A 21,019-nucleotide genomic window follows, 5' to 3' on the forward strand; every position below is an offset into this window, starting at 1 on the left:
GTGAAGCACTTTGCATTGATAACCTGGAGCTCAGAGAGACTGGGTCTCACTTGGTGTGCGTCGTCCCCTCCTAGCTGCCCTCCTACCCCCCCGGCTCCGCTCTCTGGTAGTAGGACTATCGGTATAGTAGTCGCTAGTAGTAGCGCTCCATCCTTCGGACCCTCTTCTCTCTGTCTGCCTCCGTCCGTCCGTCCGTCCGCCCGCCAGCCGCCATGATGTCCATCTTCACACCGCGGTCGTTGTTCCTGATGCTGCTCGGCCTCATGGGAGCTCAGGCCTCCGCCCCCTCCATCCCCGCCACCGCCATGGACCTCCGCACGGCCGCCGCCATGGGTAAGACCAAAACCATGACCTTTTAACCTCTTGAAATGCCCCTGTATCCTTTTATAAGCCGTAATACTAACCGTCCACTTCATGGCCTATATAAAGGACTCCTATAGCCTCTTGCTATGCGTTTGATGTATTGCCTGCCTCGCGTTTATACCTTGCTTTTTACTGTCTGTAAGTCCTCTGGTTTAAGATCGTCTGCCTCAAACGGACTAATGAATGGAATATCTGTGGTTCCCCCAATACTCCTCCAGCCCTCGTCTGTTAAAAAGCCTTCATTGCTAATCCTATAACTCCTCACCCTTTAAGATAACACCAAGACCAGGTTGGAAGGGCAAGTGTAGAGAGACGAGACAATGCTTATTGTCCACAGACTATAGATTCATAGTCCCCTGCAGGACTTTTTTTTGTGTTATCCTTTTTAGCCTTAATGTCTGACTGTAACAAGTACTGTTTACATTTCTGACTAATAAAGTATTCAATGAATCAATTCAAACAGGTGACACTGTCTGGAAGGATATATGCGTGCTACACCAGAGATTAGATTATCCTCGGAATGGCCATTCCTTCCGGAATGAATTCAGACTTCTTCATACGGTGTGTAGTGAGCTGTGTGTCGTCGGGCTGATCTGGGAAACCCAACGACCGAGGTGGCAACTTAAAGTATAGGAAAAAAAAATGGAATAAGTCAAGTTCACTTCATCTCTAGCTGGAGCAGCGCGGCCAGCAGGCGCCTGGGCTGGAGCAGCGCGGCCAGCAGGCGCCTGGGCTGCACGGGACGTTTCAACGGGGAGGCTGTTTTTTGAAGGAATGTCTTTATGAGGGTGAATTATTGGCTCTGCTTCAGGTTAATTCCACGCTTCCACCACAGATTTTCTTCTTGTTTTGCTACAGTGAATGACAGCAGTGTCAGTGCAAAGCCCAGTACAGTAACGCAGTGTGTGGTTGGTGGGGCTTGTGGGTTGTAGACCGTACCAACAACCTGAGGCTGTCTTCAGAGGTGTGTGGATAATTTGGACGATTGAGGTGGACAGAGTGCGTGCGTGCGTGCGTGCGTGCGTGTGTGTGCGTGCACGCTCGGCTGGCCGCGCGCGCATGTGTGTGTGTGTTTGTGTGTGTGTTGTTTGTGTTGTGTACTGCTGCATTAGTGTAGGTAGGAGCGGAGGTGGGGGGTGGGGGGGGGGAGTGTGGCACAAGCGAGGGAGGGAGAGAGGTGAAGGGAGAGAGAGGAGATCGGTGAGGTTTGGCAGACGCAGGGAGTTTCAGCGCTGTGCGCAGATGTAAATTAATGTACCTTTCACTGTATTTTATGCTCTGTGCGTCTGTCTGTCTGTCTGTCTGTCTGTCTGTCTGTCTGTCTGTCTGTCTGTCTGTCTGTCTGTCTGTCTGTCTGTCTGTCTGTCCGGGGCTCACTGTCATGCAATGCTAGACACACTGTACTGCTACTGTATGCCGGCTGCCACACACACACACACACACACACACACACACGCACACGCACAGTCGCACACACACACATGCACGCAAACTGCTGCCTTATAGAGCTTAGGTCTGTTTGGCTGAGATGAATGAATCCTATTCCATTGTAGTATAGCATGCATTATTGTCAACCAACCAACTCATACCGTTGTACCTTTTCACTGAGACTTACTCTAAAAAGAAAACCAATCGTCTGGCCTCTGCCTGTAGTCCTCCATCCTTCTGTTTTACCATGTCCTGCTCCTCTCCTCCTCCTCTCCCTCATCTCTCCTCTCTCTCTATCTCTCTCCATCTCTCTCCATCTCTCCATCTCTCTCCATCTCTCATGTTGTCTCTCCTCCTGTTTTCTAATTTACTTTTTCTTTCCGATCTTCCCGCCTCTTTTTCCATCCCCATTCATCACACTTGACTCCATCCAGTGTGTGTGTGCGCGTCTGCGCGTACACGCGCGTGTGTGTGTGTGTGTGTGCGTGCGTTTGTGCACCTCCTTTTCCCTCCCAACAGCCCCTCCTCCCCCTCCCTCCTCCTTTTCCACCAACGGCTTTCATCCTGCCATCTCCCCCCTTCCAAAAAAATGTCTGCTTTTAAAGTTTTCTTTTTACAAACATAAAGACGCCTTTCATTTGGGCATATGCAAATGATATTGCATAGTTAATCTCTGCTTTCTGCAGACAGTGCGACGCGTTGTGAGCTTGTAGATCAGCTATTTTCAGCATGCAGCCAAGTGTAAAATGACTTATAGTGGATCTCTTGTCCACTAGTCCCTTCCTAACATTTTAGTCTAGTTTTTATTTGTCGACAAAATTGTCAGTATATTTAGTCTTAGTCTTAGTCATCATAGCTTATTTTCAGTTAGTTTCCATTACGTTTTCGTCAGTGGAAAAAGGTTAGTCGACGAACAATATCTTTAAAAAACAATATTGTGAATTAGCATCTCAAAATAATGAGTTCATAATGAGCTCATTTTTTTATACCAACTCAATATTTGGAGGAAGGTTCCCAATATTTGGAGATTTGAAGTCACGTCGTTATTTTTAAGATACCAAGTCACAATTTCATGATACTACAAGCTCCTCATTATGATGGCTATGAAGATACTTATATAGATCAGGTGTTTTCAACAGAGAATGTCTCTGTTGTTGATCACAGACATTCTAGGTCTAGGGTTTTCTTTCTTTTCAAAATATTTTTATTGTATAATTTCATTAATATAAATCCCAGGAATCGTAGGGCAGACATAATGAAAAGAGTATTATTCCGCAAATCATGCCCCTTCAAGAAAAAAGACAAAAGAAAAAAACATTTCCTCCCCTTCAAGTCCCAATTTAGTAAAGCCAATTCCCAGTTCCCCAGCCTCTCTACGAGTACTCCATCTCTGCTAACCCCCACAATCAGTTATTGGGAGGGTGAAGAAAGCCTGGTATAGGGCTTTCAACAGGTGGTCCGTGGACCACTGGTGGTCCGTGAAGGTATATTGCATGTGGTCCCTGACCATATGCATATAGTAATGTAGCAAAGTGAAGATTTGGTAATTTCTTCCCACAGAACAGTGCACTAAACTTGTTGTGCAATGTTCGGTGGAAGTGTGTCTATGTTGTCAGAATTACTGAGAAGTCTGAGGTTAAGAAATTCCACAGAAAAGGCAGTTAGAATCTCAAGAAGGTATAAGTGTACCAGCTTGCCTGATATTTGAGTCATCATTATTATTAGGACATTTCCCCATATAATCATGTCAGATCATGTCCTATATCTTATCTTATATCTATATAAGTATCTGCCAGTTTTATATAATATCGTTGCTGTCCGTTGAAACCTCATAACTCCATTTTTGAGGTTTTTGATTTTTTTTCTTCATAAATCAGTGCTATTGAACACCCGGCCTTTACGTCTGTGTGTTGTTTCATAAATCAGTGCTATTGAACACCCTTTACGTCTGTGTGTTGTTTCATAAATCAGTGCTATTGAACACCCTTTACGTCTGTGTGTTGTTTCATAAATCAGTGATATTGAACACCCTTTTCGTCTGTGTGTTGTTTCATAAATCAGTGCTATTGAACACCCTTTACGTCTGTGTGTTGTTTCATAAATCAGTGCTATTGAACACCCTTTACGTCTGTGTGTTGTTTCATAAATCAGTGCTATTGAACACCCTTTACGTCTGTGTGTTGTTTCATAAATCAGTGCTATTGAACACCCTTTACGTCTGTGTGTTGTTTCATAAATCAGTGCTATTGAACACCCTTTACGTCTGTGTGTTGTTTCATAAATCAGTGCTATTGAACACCCTTTACGTCTGTGTGTTGTTTCATAAATCAGTGCTATTGAACACCCTTTACGTCTGTGTGTTGTTTAGAAAATAATTGAACCAATGCAAAGTAGTAAAAAACGCATTGGACAAAAACTCTTAACTCCATTGGACCTAAATTCAAACTGTCTGCTAAAGCAGCTAACTCCACCACCTCTCTCCTTCTCGTGCAAGTAATTGACAATATCTAATGTCAATGTAAACACCAACTTTGATGAGGCAGTATTGCATCGTTATAAAAAATGTAAGGTTTTATTCATTTTCTTAAATATTTATATTTTTCATTTCCTGAAAAATGAACATTTTGGAGTTATGAGGTTTCCTATATATTACTATTATTATTATTATTATTATTATTAAAATAGTTCAAATAGCCGATCTACAAGATCATATAATGTGTGGATGTAGATCGGCTATAGTTGAACTATTTTTAAATATTTTTCAAGATAGTAAAATATGGCAAAGAAGTTATCGGATAAAGGTTAAGGCACGCCCACATGTATCAGTACTGTATATCAGATAAAGCTGCTATAAAGCAATAGGGGTGTCAAAAAGATTTATTTTTCTGGTTACAGTTACAGGAGTTTTCACTACATGGTGTCTGTGATATGAAATGTAAGCTCACCCTAATCACAGTAAGCATCATGTCTTCAGTCCTTTTCAAGTTACTGTAGTCACTTCAGTTCAAGACTGGAGTAGATTGTGATGAAATCCTATGTATTGAATCGAGAATCATTTTGAATAGAAAATCGTTTTGAATCTGGAAAAAAAATGCTTTTGAATTTTTTTTTAAATCGTTTTTGGATTGAGAATCGAGTTGAATCGAAAAAATCAATTTTGAATCGAATTGTGACCCCAAGAATCGGAATCGAATCGAATCGTGGGAGACCCAAAGATTCACAGCCCTAATAAGCAATAATATGTCAACATTTTAATTACCACGCTCCCAAAAGAAATGTGTCTCTGACACATCTAGGGGCCGCAATCTGCATTCAAAGATTTTCCCAGAATCTTTGTCATTGGTCGATTTGCCTGTCTACTTCCTGATTGGTTAGTCATTTCGACCGTTTGTTTTTTCCGACAGCCAGTAAGTCTTCTATAGAAGAATCTCTTGTACTGACGTGTTGTTATTTTCCGTTATTAGATGTTTTAAGATTAAAGAGTATTTGAAGTGTTCAAACTAGTCACAGAAAACGTGTTATGATTATGATTATTTCATGATATTATCATAAAATTAAAGCCTCGATCTAGAACGATAGAATGATAGCATCTAAACAACACCACAGTCATCACAGTTGATGCTGTTTCACCAAATCATGGATTTGGACTGACAGAAATCTGAATCACTTCAGGTTAAAAAAATAGACATTGATGGCAAAATGGTAAATGGTACATTTATATAGCGCCTTTATCCAAGGCGCTTTACATAGATTGTGCATTACATTCACCCATTCACACACACACATTCATACACCGATGGCAGCGGAAACCATGCAAGGCACCAACCAGCACATCGGGAGCAATTAGGGGTTCATCGGTGTCTTGCTCAAGGACACTTCGACACTAACTCTGGGGGAGCCCGGGTTCGAACTGGCAACCTTACGGTTACCAACAGGTCACTCTACCCCTGAGCCACCGCCGCCCCCTAGTGGTCACTCTACCCCTGAGCCACCGCCGCCCCCTAGTGGCCACTCTACCCCTGAGCCACCGCCGCCCCCTAGTGGCCACTCTACCCCTGAGCCACCGCCGCCCCCTAGTGGCCACTCTACCCCTGAGCCACCGCCGCCCCCTAGTGGCCACTCTACCCCTGAGCCACCGCCGCCCCCTAGTGGCCACTCTACCCCTGAGCCACCGCCGCCCCCTAGTGGCCACTCTACCCCTGAGCCACCGCCGCCCCCTAGTGGCCACTCTACCCCTGAGCCACCGCCGCCCCCTAGTGGCCACTCTACCCCTGAGCCACCGCCGCCCCCTAGTGGCCACTCTACCCCTGAGCCACCGCCGCCCCCTAGTGGCCACTCTACCCCTGAGCCACCGCCGCCCCCTAGTGGCCACTCTACCCCTGAGCCACCGCCGCCCCCTAGTGGCCACTCTACCCCTGAGCCACCGCCGCCCCCTAGTGGCCACTCTACCCCTGAGCCACTGCCGCCCGCGATGGCGATGTGATTAACGCATTTAGGGTGGGAACGCATCTGTGTCACCTTATAGCCTTTAACCTTTAAACCATTATTTTTTAAACGTTAGCTGTTGAAAATTAAAAGACACCAAAGGGGGTTCCCGCCCTGACTGGTTAATCTGATTTCAGTCATGAGATTTTTTTTTTTTTTAATGTTTTATCCCACAATTTTGTATTATCTAATGTAATCCTGGGCGCTACACTTTCTCTGCCAACCTGGGGGGGCAGCGGACTGACCTCATGCTTTCTTCTATGCATGAGGAGTCCAAGCTGCTTCTTTTCACCTGACAGGGGAGAGTTTCCCCGGCTGGACGTAGCGCATGGAAGGAACACGTTATTCCGACCAGTTCCTTTCCCCTCCATCAGGTGCCCCGGCTGGCCAGGGGGAGGCAGTTTAGAGGCCAGGATTACGGCATGTTTTTGTGAGGGTACCTACCCTAGGGGACACGGGGGGAACATGTGAGGGTACCTACCCTAGGGGACACGGGGAGAACATGTGAGGGTACCTACCCTAGGGGACACGGGGGGAACATGTGAGGGTACCTACCCTAGGGGACATGGGGAGAACATGTGAGGGTACCTACCCTAGGGGACACGGGGAGAACATGTGAGGGTACCTACCCTAGGGGACACGGGGGAGAACATGTGAGGGTACCTACCCTAGGGGACACGGGGGGAACATGTGAGGGTACCTACCCTAGGGGACACAGGGAGAACATGTGAGGGTACCTACCCTAGGGGACACGGGGAGAACATGTGAGGGTACCTACCCTAGGGGACACGGGGGAGAACATGTGAGGGTACCTACCCTAGGGGACACGGGGAGAACATGTGAGGGTACCTACCCTAGGGGACACGGGGGAGAACATGTGAGGGTACCTACCCTAGGGGACACGGGGGGAACATGTGAGGGTACCTACCCTAGGGGACACGGGGAGAACATGTGAGGGTACCTACCCTAGGGGACACGGGGAGAACATGTGAGGGTACCTACCCTAGGGGACACGGGGGAGAACATGTGAGGGTACCTACCCTAGGGGACACGGGGAGAACATGTGAGGGTACCTACCCTAGGGGACACGGGGAGAACATGTGAGGGTACCTACCCTAGGGGACACGGGGAGAACATGCAAACTCCACACAGAAAGGCCCTTTCGTCAACCCCGCCTCGGGTATGGGCACTGATGACACGGAGGAAGTCATGAGATTTTATTTAGCTTTTATTCCATGTTACAATCTGTTGCTTCCCTCCCGTTTGTCCAGCGGCCGGCCTGTGCAACACGCGGCCCACTGACCTGGTGTTCATCGTGGACAGCAGCCGCAGCGTCCGCCCCGCCGAGTTCGAGCAGGTCAAGGTGTTCCTGGCCAACGTCATCGAGGGCCTGGACGTGGGGCCCAGCGCCACCCGGGTGGGCGTGGTCAACTACGCCAGCCGCGTGAAGAACGAGGTATGCTGTGCTCCAGTGCTGTTTCTATGGCCAGCACATTGCTATTTTAGTTTTAGTCATAGTCTTTGGACTGAAACTTAATTTAGTTTTAGTCATAGTCTTTGGACTGAAACTTCATTTAGTTTTAGTCATAGTCTTTGGACTGAAACTTCATTTAGTTTTAGTCATAGTCTTTGGACTGACACTTCATTTAGTTTTAGTCATAGTCTTTGGACTGAAACGTCATTTAGTTTTAGTCATAGTCTTTGGACTGAAACTTCATTTAGTTTTAGTCATAGTCTTTGGACTGAAACTTCATTTAGTTTTAGTCATAGTCTTTGGACTGAAACTTCATTTAGTTTTAGTCATAGTCTTTGGACTGAAACTTCATTTAGTTTTAGTCATAGTCTTTGGACTGAAACTTCATTTAGTTTTAGTCATAGTCTTTGGACTGACACTTCATTTAGTTTTAGTCATAGTCTTTGGACTGAAACTTCATTTAGTTTTAGTCATAGTCTTTGGACTGAAACTTCATTTAGTTTTAGTCATAGTCTTTGGACTGAAACTTCATTTAGTTTTAGTCATAGTCTTTGGACTGAAACTTCATTTAGTTTTAGTCATAGTCTTTGGACTGAAACTTCATTTAGTTTTAGTCATAGTCTTTGGACTGACACTTCATTTAGTTTTAGTCATAGTCTTTGGACTGAAACTTCATTTAGTTTTAGTCATAGTCTTTGGACTGAAACTTCATTTAGTTTTAGTCATAGTCTTTGGACTGAAACTTCATTTAGTTTTAGTCATAGTCTTTGGACTGAAACCTAATTTAGTTTGTCACATTTTACTTTTTAGTCACCTGGAATGTTTTAGTGTTAGTCTAGTTTTAGTCGACTAAGTGTCATGCGATTTTAGTCGACTAAATCTACAGTTGATTTAGTCGACTAAAATGTATTTTGGCGGGCCTTGATGCCGTTGTAATGCCAGATCTACATATTATTATACTGGATCTCTTGTCCACTAGTCCCTTCCTAACATTTTAGTCTAGTTTTTATTTGTTGACAAAATTGTCATCATAGCTTAGTTTTCATTTAGTTTCCATTTAGTTTTCGTCTGTGAATAAAGGTAGTCGACAGACAATTTTCGTCTTCGTTTTAAAATGGTAAATGGTGCATTTATATAGCGCCTTTATCCAAGGCGCTTTACATAGATTGTGCATTACATTCACCCATTCACACACACATTCATACACCGATTGCGGCGGAAGCCATGCAAGGTACCAACCAGCACATCGGGAGCAATTTGGGGTTCAGTGTCTTGCCCAAGGACACTTCGACATGTAGACAGGAGGAGCCGGGATTCGAACCGCCGACCCATGGATCATTGGACGACCTGCTCTACCTCCTGAGCCACAGTCGCCCCGGGTTTGTTTTAGTCGACGAAAACAACACTGCTGTACTCCCCTTGAACGAACAAGCTCGCCGCCTCCTGTCGTGGAGTTCTTGGCTCGGTCAGTGATAGATGAGGCAATATTTATTCTATAGGAGTTGGTGACGGTTTTGCGTTGATGCATCATGATGTCGTGGGGAGAAGTACGTTGGAAAAGAAGGACACAGTGTGCACACTGGGTCATGCTCCAACGCTCCAACGCTCAGTTTTGGGTTGTTTTTGTGAACCATTGGACGTGGCGTTTGGAGCCTGCTGGCTCTTCATCAGACAATTCAATTCAAAGGGCTTTATTGGCATGAGAAAACATGCCATGTCATCAGACACTGAAGTACACACACTGTTGTGTAATGCTAGAGCGGTGCCCGTTGGGCACTGGCCTACTTGGAACGATGCAAGTTGGAAATGCATGCCCCACCCAGTTATTATGTCTGTGTCCCTTTTATGCCCATATATGGGGTTATTTGTCAGACGCGCCCTAATATGGTGACTGTAAGAACAGGCCAGCTCCATATGTGGAATTCTAGGGGTGATCAGGTGTGATCAATTTGCTAATTTGGGCCCTATGTCCAGAGCCTGGGCTTTTGTGGTGTTTCTGGACAACGGTGTATCCCACCGACTCGACACCGGGCACTGCACTCCCTGTGGTGGTGTGGAACGACACCGGGCACTGCACTCCATGTGGTGGTGTGGAACGACTCGACACCGGGCACTGCACTCCATGTGGTGGTGTGGAACGACTCGACACCGGGCACTGCCCTCCATGTGGTGGTGTGGAACGACTCGACACCGGGCACTGCCCTCCCTGTGGTGGTGTGGAACGACTCGACACCGGGCACTGCACTCCATGTGGTGGTGTGGAACGACTCGACACCGGGCACTGCCCTCCATGTGGTGGTGTGGAACGACTCGACACCGGGCACTGCCCTCCCTGTGGTGGTGTGGAACGACTCGACACCGGGCACTGCCCTCCATGTGGTGGTGTGGAACGACACCGGGCACTGCCCTCCATGTGGTGGTGTGGAACGACTCGACACCGGGCACTGCACTCCATGTGGTGGTGTGGAACGACACCGGGCACTGTACTCCCTGTGGTGGTGTGGAACGACACCGGGAACTGCCCTCCATGTGGGGGTGTGGAATGACACCGGGCACTGCCCTCCCTGTGGGGGTGTGGAACGACACCGGGCACTGCCCTCCATGTGGGGGTGTGGAATGACACCGGGCACTGCCCTCCCTGTGGGGGTGTGGAATGACTCGACACCGGGCACTGCCCTCCCTGTGGGGGTGTGGAACGACACCGGGCACTGCCCTCCCTGTGGGGGTGTGGAATGACTCGACACCGGGCACTGCCCTCCCTGTGGGGGTGTGGAACGACACCGGGCACTGCCCTCCCTGTGGGGGTGTGGAATGACTCGACACCGGGCACTGCCCTCCCTGTGGGGGTGTGGAACGACCACCGGGCACTGCCCTCCCTGTGGGGGTGTGGAACGACACCGGGCACTGCCCCCCCTGTGGTGGTGTGGAACGACACCGGGCACTGCCCTCCCTGTGGGGGTGTGGAACGACACCGGGCACTGCCCCCCCTGTGGTGGTGTGGAACGACACCGGGCACTGCCCTCCCTGTGGTGGTGTAGAACGTGTGTGTCAAATTTGGGGCGAACGGTTCTCGAGTTACCTGGATTACACCACGTCAGGCGCTTCATTGCCACCGACATTTTAGGATGGATGTTGTTTGGATCTGGGGGTCGGCACCGAGCTAGTCTCGCGTTACCAGACTGTTGACTCTCTCAATTTCCAAATGCTTTCATCATACAGTCTGGAGCAACGGAAGAGGCTGTCACGAGGAAACTATAAAGCGGAAGTGGAGCCTCCTCGCCACTTCCGTTTCGTCTTTACAGTCGCGCACATTTATTCTAATATAAATCATCTCAGCATACTGTATATATAGCTTGTTGCTTAGCAGAAAATAAAATACAAAAATAAAATGTAAAGATATTTTAAAATATATTTTCGTGAACGGAAATGGCAGCTTCCGTCACTCAGCTCATGGGGCTATAGTTCCAGACTCTATATAGCATTCTGTTACTCAGCTCATGGGGCTGTAGGTCCAGACTCTATATAGCATTCTGTTACTCAGCTCATGGGGCTGTAGGTCCAGACTCTATGTAGCATTCTGTTACTCAGCTCATGGGGCTATAGGTCCAGACTCTATATAGCATTCTGTTACTCAGCTCATGGGGCTGTAGGTCCAGACTCTATATAGCATTCTGTTACTCAGCTCATGGGGCTATAGGTCCAGACTCTATATAGCATTCTGTTACTCAGCTCATGGGGCTGTAGGTCCAGACTCTATATAGCATTCTGTTACTCAGCTCATGGGGCTATAGTTCCAGACTCTATATAGCATTCTGTTACTCAGCTCATGGGGGCTATAGTTCCAGACTCTATATAGCATTCTGTTACTCAGCTCATGGGGCTGTAGGTCCAGACTCTATATAGCATTCTGTTACTCAGCTCATGGGGGCTATAGTTCCAGACTCTATGTAGCATTATGTTACTCAGCTCATGGGGCTGTAGGTCCAGACTCTATATAGCATTCTGTTACTCAGCTCATGGGGGCTATAGTTCCAGACTCTATATAGCATTCTGTTACTCAGGTCATGGGGCTGTAGGTCCAGACTCTATGTAGCATTCTGTTACTCAGCTCATGGGGCTGTAGGTCCAGACTCTATGTAGCATTCTGTTACTCAGCTCATGGGGCTATAGGTCCAGACTCTATATAGCATTCTGTTACTCAGCTCATGGGGCTGTAGTTCCAGACTCTATATAGCATTCTGTTACTCAGCTCATGGGGCTATAGTTCCAGACTCTATATAGCATTCTGTTACTCAGCTCATGGAGGCTATAGTTCCAGACTCTATATAGCATTCGGAGATTGTGGAATAGTTGTCTGGCTACGCGAGACTAGCACCGAGCTAACCCAGCCTCTCTCTCTCTCTCTCTCTCTCTCTCACTCCTCCTCTCTGCCAATAACAGGTGTCCCTGAAGACCTACAAGACCAAGGCGGGCCTGGTGAAGGCTGTGACCAAGATCGAGCCGCTGTCGACCGGAACCATGACAGGCCTGTCCATCCAGTTCGCCATGAACGTGGCCTTCAGCGAGGCAGAGGGCGCCCGCACCAAGTCCCCCGAGATCAACAAGGTCACAATGCACACACACACACACGCACGCACGCACGCACGCACGCACGCACGCACGCACGCACGCACGCACGCAATCGCAGTTAGTTGAGATAATGAGTTATTTAATTGCATAATCGTCATAATCCGTCAATGTTTTAAAAAAAGCTGAAATAACAGATCTACAAGTTTACAACAGTGTTGTAAATTTGTTTTCATAATGTTCAAATGTTCAATATCAAAAACACGAAGAATCATTCATTTAAATTACTTGTATTACAATTAATCGTGACAGCCCTAGTCACGCACGCACGCACACACGCACGCACTCACGCACGCACGCACGTACGCACGCACGCACCCACGCACGCACGCACGCAATCGCAGTTAGTTGAGATAATGAGTTATTTAATTGCATAATCGTCATAATCCGTCAATGTTTTAAAAAAAGCTGAAATAACAGATCTACAAGTTTACAACAGTGTTGTAAATTTGTTTTCATAATGTTCAAATGTTCAATATCAAAAACACGAAGAATCATTCATTTAAATTACTTGTATTACAATTAATCGTGACAGCCCTAGTCACGCACGCACGCACGCACACACGCACGCACGCACGCACGCACGCACGCACGCACGCACGCACGCACGCACGCACGCACGCACGCACGCACGCACGCAATCGCAGTTAGTTGAGATAATGAGTTATTTAATTGCATAATCGTCATAATCCGTCAATGTTTTAAAAAAAGCTGAAATAACAGATCTACAAGTTTACAACAGTGTTGTAAATTTGTTTTCATAATGTTCAAATGTTCAATATCAAAAACACGAAGAATCATTCATTTAAATTACTTGTATTACAATTAATCGTGACAGCCCTAGTCACGCACGCACGCACGCATGCACGCACGCACGCACGCACGCACGCACGCAATCGCAGTTAGTTGAGATAATGAGTTATTTAATTGCATAATCGTCATCATCCGTCAATGTTTTAAAAAAAGCTGAAATAACAGATCTACAAGTTTACAACAGTGTTGTAAATTTGTTTTCATAATGTTCAAATGTTCAATATCAAAAACACGAAGAATCATTCATTTAAATTACTTGTATTACAATTAATCGTGACAGCCCTAGTCACGCACGCACGCACGCACGCACGCACGCACGCACGCACGCAATCGCAGTTAGTTGAGATAATGAGTTATTTAATTGCATAATCGTCATAATCCGTCAATGTTTTAAAAAAAGCTGAAATAACAGATCTACAAGTTTACAACAGTGTTGTAAATTTGTTTTCATAATGTTCAAATGTTCAATATCAAAAACACGAAGAATCATTCATTTAAATTACTTGTATTACAATTAATCGTGACAGCCCTAGTCACGCACGCACGCACGCATGCACGCACGCACGCACGCACGCACGCACGCAATCGCAGTTAGTTGAGATAATGAGTTATTTAATTGCATAATCGTCATCATCCGTCAATGTTTTAAAAAAAGCTGAAATAACAGATCTACAAGTTTACAACAGTGTTGTAAATTTGTTTTCATAATGTTCAAATGTTCAATATCAAAAACACGAAGAATCATTCATTTAAATTACTTGTATTACAATTAATCGTGACAGCCCTAGTCACGCACGCACGCACGCACGCACGCACGCACGCACGCACGCACGCACGCACGCACGCACGCAATCGCAGTTAGTTGAGATAATGAGTTATTTAATTGCATAATCGTCATAATCCGTCAATGTTTAAAAAAAAGCTGAAATAACAGATCTACAAGTTTACAACAGTGTTGTAAATTTGTTTTCATAATGTTCAAATGTTCAATATCAAAAACACGAAGAATCATTCATTTAAATTACTTGTACTACAATTAATCGTGACAGCCCTAGTCACACATGCACGCACGCACGCACGCACGCACTCACGCACGCACGCACTGCCCTTAATACATTATACCTGCCCTCTATAACTAAAATAAATCATTTTATCTTCATCTTTTACTCAAGTGGACAACCTGCCTGATGTTCCTTGTGCATGGTGTTCCTTGTGCATGGTGTTCCTTGTGCATGGTGTGTTCAGGTTGTGTTCATGGTGTGTTCAAGTTGATGGTGTTCCTTGTGCATGGTGTGTTCAGGTTGTGTTCATGGTGTGTTCAAGTTGATGGTGTACCTTGTGCATGGTGTGTGGTCCAGCCCAATGGAATGTATAGGGACTGATAAATAAACCTAAATATCACTCATATTAGCCATAGGAAGCACTGAGTTAGTTTCTGGTTAGACATGCATTCCTTACATTCCACCGGGCTGGACGGACCACACGCATCATGGACAGAATGACATGGTCCACCTGCGGTGTAAAAAAGATGAACTATTTATAAAATAAATGAAAACGTATACAGTACTGTAAGGTGTTTTTTAATTTAAAATGTTATGGTACAGTGTCTCCAGTTTGGCCGTGTCATTTTTTAAAAATGGCATAACGTATTTTCAAGCTCACGACATGTTGTGAGCTTATAGATGGGGCTCTTTTCAATGCTTTTGTCATACAACCAAGCATTCATTTATGGAAAAAAATATTAAATGTGGAGACGTTTTTGCCTGACAGTGACGACATATTGTGTATTGTCTCTGTCGGGTGGAAACCTAAAAAGAAATGGCAAAAGCAGCAGATCTACAAGCTCGAAATGTGTCGCTTAGTGGTGAGTTTCGAGCTTGTAGATCTGCTACTTTTGATGCTTTTGTGTGACGTCGTCCGCAGTACGATCAAGTAGGGCGTTAAACAGTTTAAGTGCCAGGGACGTTAAGACGAGCTCGTCCCTACTTTGTCCGCGGTGCCAGAGACAAAGACAGATATTGTTTAATGCGCATTAATCCCCACTTGAATGCCCGTGCACGCGCCGCGTGCACGGGCATTATGGCTCATAATATGCAAAAAATGCGATATTCGGCGCTTGATTACGCCTCAGATTGACTTAGTTATGATAATAACACGGATCCGCATCTTACTACGGCCCCTTTGGACCTCAGTAAGATGGCCGACTTTCACATCCGGTTCATGCTGTGTTTACATCAACTAGCGACCTTTTTCCAAATGCGGCTGGCACTGGCTACGACCCCATCTCGTGGCCACCGGCAGTATGGCACTTAAACAGTGTTAATATACGAAAGAACACAAAAGTTTGAAATATGGAGTAAATATTGTACTCCATATTTCAAACTGTCCTCTCACCCCAAACCAAACCTGCGACCATCCGGTCTTTGAGAACTTTTGGAAGAGACTCATTTAGTAGCCTGCCTCATTCTGCAAGTCTTGAGAAGGACAGTTCTTTATTTGTGCTTTTGATTTGTATGTCTAGTTGGGTTTTGTTAGGTAGTTTAGGTGTGTGCTTATTGTATATATTTTTGCCATTATCCCAAGTTTTATTGCAATTGTCTTTCTGCATTTTATGTTGCTTCCCATAACCCTAGACTAGGGGGTGTAACAGTATGTACACGCAAATCCCCCCCGCGTCTCACTTTGTGTCGTTTTCCTCCTGCCTCGTCCAGGTGGCCATCGTGGTGACGGACGGCCGTCCCCAGGACAGCGTGAAGGACATCGCCCAGAAGGCGCGCGACGCGGGCATCGAGCTGTTTGCCATCGGCGTGGGCCGCGTGGACATGAACACGCTGAAGCAGATCGCCAGCGAGCCGCTGGACGACCACGTGGACTACGTGGAGAGCTACAGCGTCATCGAGAAGCTCACCAAGAAGTTCCAGGAGGCCTTCTGTGGTAAGAGGGAGCAGGAGACCCACACCACGAGGAGGCCTCGCTCTTTTCGGGGTGTTTGTTTCGCCCTCGGCCCTCGGCAGGCATCGAGGAGGCCTCGCTCTCACTCTGCTCAGGGTGCTCGTTTAGCCTCGGCCCTGCATGCTTTTGAGGTTAGGTTTAGGCATAGTTTCTGTGTCGGGTTAAGTTTAAGGCTCATTCATAGTCTGGATTTTCGGTGGTGAGGTGACCACCGAACTACAACATGACGTCACTGAGCCGCGGTGAAGAGCAAACCACCGCCCCAGCCCTTCTCTCTGTTTTTACTCACCACCGCTCAACGTTATTTCAGCTCCGGTGGTCACCTCACCACCGGAGCGGTGATCACCTCACCACCGGAGCGGTGGTCACCTCACCACCGGAGCGGTGGTCACCTCACCACCGGAGCGGTGGTCACCTCGCCACCAGAGCGTTGGTCACCTCACCACCGAAAATCCAGACTATGAATGAGCCAAGGTTTGGTTGAGGCCTAGTTTTTGTGTTGGGTTAAAGTTAGGGTCAAGGTTAGGATTAGGTGTAGTTTCTGTGTTGGTTCTTTGGTTAAACTGACATCAAGGCACATCACTCTAATTTAGGGGTGCGACAGTTAATCAAACTAATCGATTTATTTTATTTAAAAAAAAGATGATCGATAATTTAATAAAGTAATTGATAATAATGTCATCATAGGCGGAAACAATAGATTATCTACAATCTCACAATGTGTCGCCGTCGTGATGATGCTGTAAGCTTGTAGGTTGACTATTTTCACTATTTGGGCTTCTCGAATTACTCAAAAAAAGTAATCGATGGAATATTCGCTAAGAAAACAATGGATACTTCCAAATGGGCCGTTGGCTAAGGAGAGCTGAGGTAGACAGAGGGACACATGGAGAGGAGAGGAGAGGGGAGGGGAGGGGAGGGGAGGAGAGGAGAGGAGAGGAGAGGAGAGGGGAGGAGAGGAGAGGGGAGGGGAGGGGAGGGGAGGGGAGGGAGGGGAGGAGAGGAGAGGAGAGGAGAGGAGAGGAGAGGAGAGGAGAGGAGAGGAGAGGAGAGGAGAGGAGAGGGGAGTTGAGGGGAGGGGAGGGAGACCAGAGGGATAACAGGGGAGAAGAATCTCTAGGACATTCATTCCCTGTGGAAGGAGCTGATCTCCTGATGGAGATTCCCTGCCTGTGCTGAGAGGGTAAGGTTCAGGGTACCCTGCGCTTGTTTTGCTCCAAAACCTGGCACCTGTTATGACCCTCTGTCCTCACACACTGTTCCTCCTCACAACCAAGGACTGTCTAAAGAGGACGAGGCGCGAAGACCGTACGGGCGACGCCATGTTGCTTATGGTGCTCCATGGAAGGAAAGAAACATGCGCAGTTGAGACCAAGGAAGCTGAACGCGGAAGTGTTGGCTGCATATAGCCCATTGCGCATGTTTCTTTCCTTCCATGGAGCACTATAAGCAACATGGCGTCGCCCGTACGGTCTTCGCGTCTCGTCCTCTTTAGACAGTCCTTGGTCGCAACCAAGACAGCCATGATATCGCAGCAGTGGTGGAAAACAAAAGGTATCATCCAGTGGCGTGCACAGACATTTAGAGGGGCAGGTGCTCAAGTTAAAAAAGGGCACCTTGTGCAGCGCGTGGAACCGGCCGGTTGCCTTAATCCATTTTGGGCGGGAACCCCTTTTGGTGTTAGCATTATGTTATGCTTTAGCTATTGAAAAATAGCAGATCTACAAGCTCATAGCGCGCCACCGAGTGGCGCGCTACGAGCTTGTAGATCTGCTATTTTTGAAAAATCAAAAAAAAAAAAAAAAAAAAAAGGGGTTCTTTTTTTTTCAAAAGGGCACATTGCCAAAAGGGCAGGGGGTGCTCTAGCACCCCCTAGTGTCTATCTGTGCACGCCACTGGTATCATCAATATTGTAATGTATACAGTAGAAACGCTGTTTCAAGTAGGTCAGGAATTAAAAATGTCCTCGAGTAAAAGTACATTCAATTAATGTATTAATGTAATGTACAATGTATTAATGTATCATTGTGCAGAATTTCCCAATTGAAGTTTTAAAATTGTATAAGAAACATTCGAACTTAGCAGAGCTTGTAGAGCTTGTAGATCGGCTATTTATTAAATGGGCTGAAGTGGTTAATGTATGTTTAGTAGGCCTAATAATAATCATAATCTACAAAGTAACTAGTAACTAAAGACTAAAAACTACTACTAAAATAATTGTAGTGAGACATCTGAGATGTAGTGGAGTAGAAGTAAAACTATTGGAAATAGGAAATACTCAAAGTAAAGTACAAATACCTAAACATTTTACTTAAAGCTGCTATAAGCAATCATTATGTCACTTTTAATTACCTTATTTTTTTTGGTATTCAGACAGCCAGCAATGGGTAAAACGCTCCCAAAAAAGATTTAGTGTCTGTGACACATCTAGGGGCCGCAAAATGCATTCAATGATTTTCCTAGAAGCTTTGTCATTGTTCGATTTTCCTGTATACTTCCTGATTGTTTTTTTTTGGTTTTTTTTTTTTACCAATGACAAAGCTTCTAGGAACATCTTTGAATGCAGATTGTGGCCCCTAGATGTGTCACAGAGACGTTCTTTTTTTTTACTAATTTGCTGGATGGCTGAATACCATTTTTTTGAATGGTGGGAACAGCTCCAAGGAACAGCAATGTCCGTCCGTCCTCACCTATGTTACTATGAGTACCAGTAGGGGCAAAAGTGGCACTGTTGTGCCAGAAACAGAGAGAGAGAGATAGTGTTGCACTGTTGCCTGCTAATTACACAGAGAGAGAGAGAGAGAGAGAGGCAAGGGGAGAGGGGAGTTGCACCACTCAGTTCACACGGGTGTGATTTTTTTACATATAATTGCTTATAGCTACTTTAAATTCAGTACTAGAGCACATGCACCTAGTTCCTTTCCACCACTGAGCGATATCACTCCGTCGTTCGCCCCCACGGCTCACCGCAGTGAACGAGGGACACCAGGGATAATAAGAGGATCCTGGTTTTGGAAGGAAACACGTCTGTCCCTGTTGGCTCGGTGTCTTGGCTCCCTGGCGGAGCGAGGGGACCCGACTGAGAGCCATCTGTAATTACTGTCCCATTAGTGCAAGTCATTAATCCTCTGATTAGCATAGCGACGCCCCCGAGGCGCCATGCAACCTCCAGGGCTGCATGGGAGACACCATTTGACTGCTGTCACTCAACGTGGTAATAGCAGCCAATCGGTGCTGTGGCCACTCCCACCGTGGGGCAGAGAGAGACCATAATCTTAGAGTATATATGAATAGAGACGGCACCCGGAGGAAACCCTGAGGCCAAATGGACATAGTGGCCGAATCTGGTATTGCAGCGCTGGGCCAATTCTGGTCCGTTGACTATCATTGCGCACGTTCATGATGACACGTGAACGTGTGCAATGATAGACAACGGCACAGCGCGTTCACGATTTGGCCCAATTCTTCCCAGAATGCACCCTACCCGGAAGGAGGAGTGAAATCGCCTCATGCGCTTTAGAGCAACTTAATGCAAGTGGACGAGAGGAGAAACCCGATGCCGTCTCTATTTATATATACTCTAAGACCATAATAGGTCAGTGGTTTTCAACCCTTTTCATGTCGAGGTCCTACGGAACCACCGTCTGATGACATTCAGCCTCTCAGACCCAAAACTAAAGAATATTTTGTTATTAATATTTTCTCCACAATTCCAGGCTGTAGGCCTATTGATATGGTACCATATAGGAGAGATAACAAACGTTGGTCAAAAAAGAAATTGACATTCTCAAATTGTGTAGACTTATTGTAAATTAATGAATGCAGATGTTTAACAATAATGTAATTCTCTAGAGAGCCTAAAATTAGGTTTAATTTGGTTTCATATTACGCTCTCAAGAGTGAAAGATCTTTAAGGGTCCATTTGGTTACCAACTCTTCATCATTTAGCTGGGGACCGCCTGGAACCCCCCCCCCCCAAGGACCACTGTGTGGTCCCCGGACCACAGGTTGAAAACCACTGCCATAGATATAGAAACCTAGACGCCTCATTCGCCGCTGCGGTTCATTGGAGCGACATGTGATCTTATGGAGGCCGCCATATTGGAGCGACATGTGATCTTATGGAGGCCGCCATATTGGAATTGGAGTTCATTGTGGCGCAAACTGGCACAGAAGGCAGGGCACGCTGCCACTCAAAAGTGTAGATACTGACCAATCACAGCGCACCCTCAGCATCTAGGGTGCGTTCGAATACACGAACGACCAGAGAGCAAATAGAGCGCACCCTAGTAGATACCCTAGAAGTCCCGGAAAAGACGCGCTGTGATTGGCCAGTAGTCACTTCCTTTGAGTGGCAGCATGCTGTGCCTCCGCCAAGTTGGAAACGCAAATGGCGGCCGGCCTTACGACACACACGAGGAGGAGGCGTCTACCTTTTTATGTCTATGGCGAGAGCTGCATGCCCCGCCCCCCTTCCCGCAAAGGGTCGGACTGTCATTGGACGAGCCTTGTTGTACCTGGCTGTAAATGGCCAATCGCAACCTTGCCGGGTTCTAAGGCTACTCCAATCATTCTTGCCGCTGTGTGTTTTAAAGATCCACTGAGCTGTCATGCGTGTAAAAACAATATGTAACTAATAATGTTCTAAAATATCTCTTGCAGTCAATTGAATGAATTACAATTTATTACAATTACAATTACAATTACAATTGAATGATTGAATTACAATTACAATTACAATTACAATTACAATTACAATTGAATGATTTAATTACAATTACAATTACAATTACAATTACAATTACAATTACAATTGAATGAATTACAATGTCAGTAGTAATGTCAGTGGGTCGGTAAAACGTGGACAAAAGGACATTA

The 21,019-nt window shown here is 46.1% G+C and overlaps 1 protein-coding gene across 1 annotated transcript in view; it reads left to right on the forward strand.

Moving 5' to 3' along the window:
• Positions 1-227: 227 nt before the first annotated feature.
• Positions 228-21,019, forward strand: part of matn1 (matrilin 1) — a gene marked incomplete at its 3' end in the record, with an annotated part of 27,037 nt that continues 6,245 nt past the window's right edge. The window contains exons 1-4 of the mRNA XM_079522956.1: positions 228-333; positions 7,548-7,732; positions 12,191-12,355; positions 15,901-16,123. Coding sequence (XP_079379082.1) covers positions 249-333; positions 7,548-7,732; positions 12,191-12,355; positions 15,901-16,123 — 658 coding nt within the window. The 5' untranslated portion in view covers positions 228-248. The remainder of the gene's footprint in view (positions 334-7,547; positions 7,733-12,190; positions 12,356-15,900; positions 16,124-21,019) is intronic.

The sequence above is a fragment of the Electrona antarctica genome, assembly GCF_951216825.1.
Source record: "Electrona antarctica genome assembly, chromosome: 15".
In the NCBI taxonomy this organism is placed as follows: domain Eukaryota; kingdom Metazoa; phylum Chordata; class Actinopteri; order Myctophiformes; family Myctophidae; genus Electrona; species Electrona antarctica.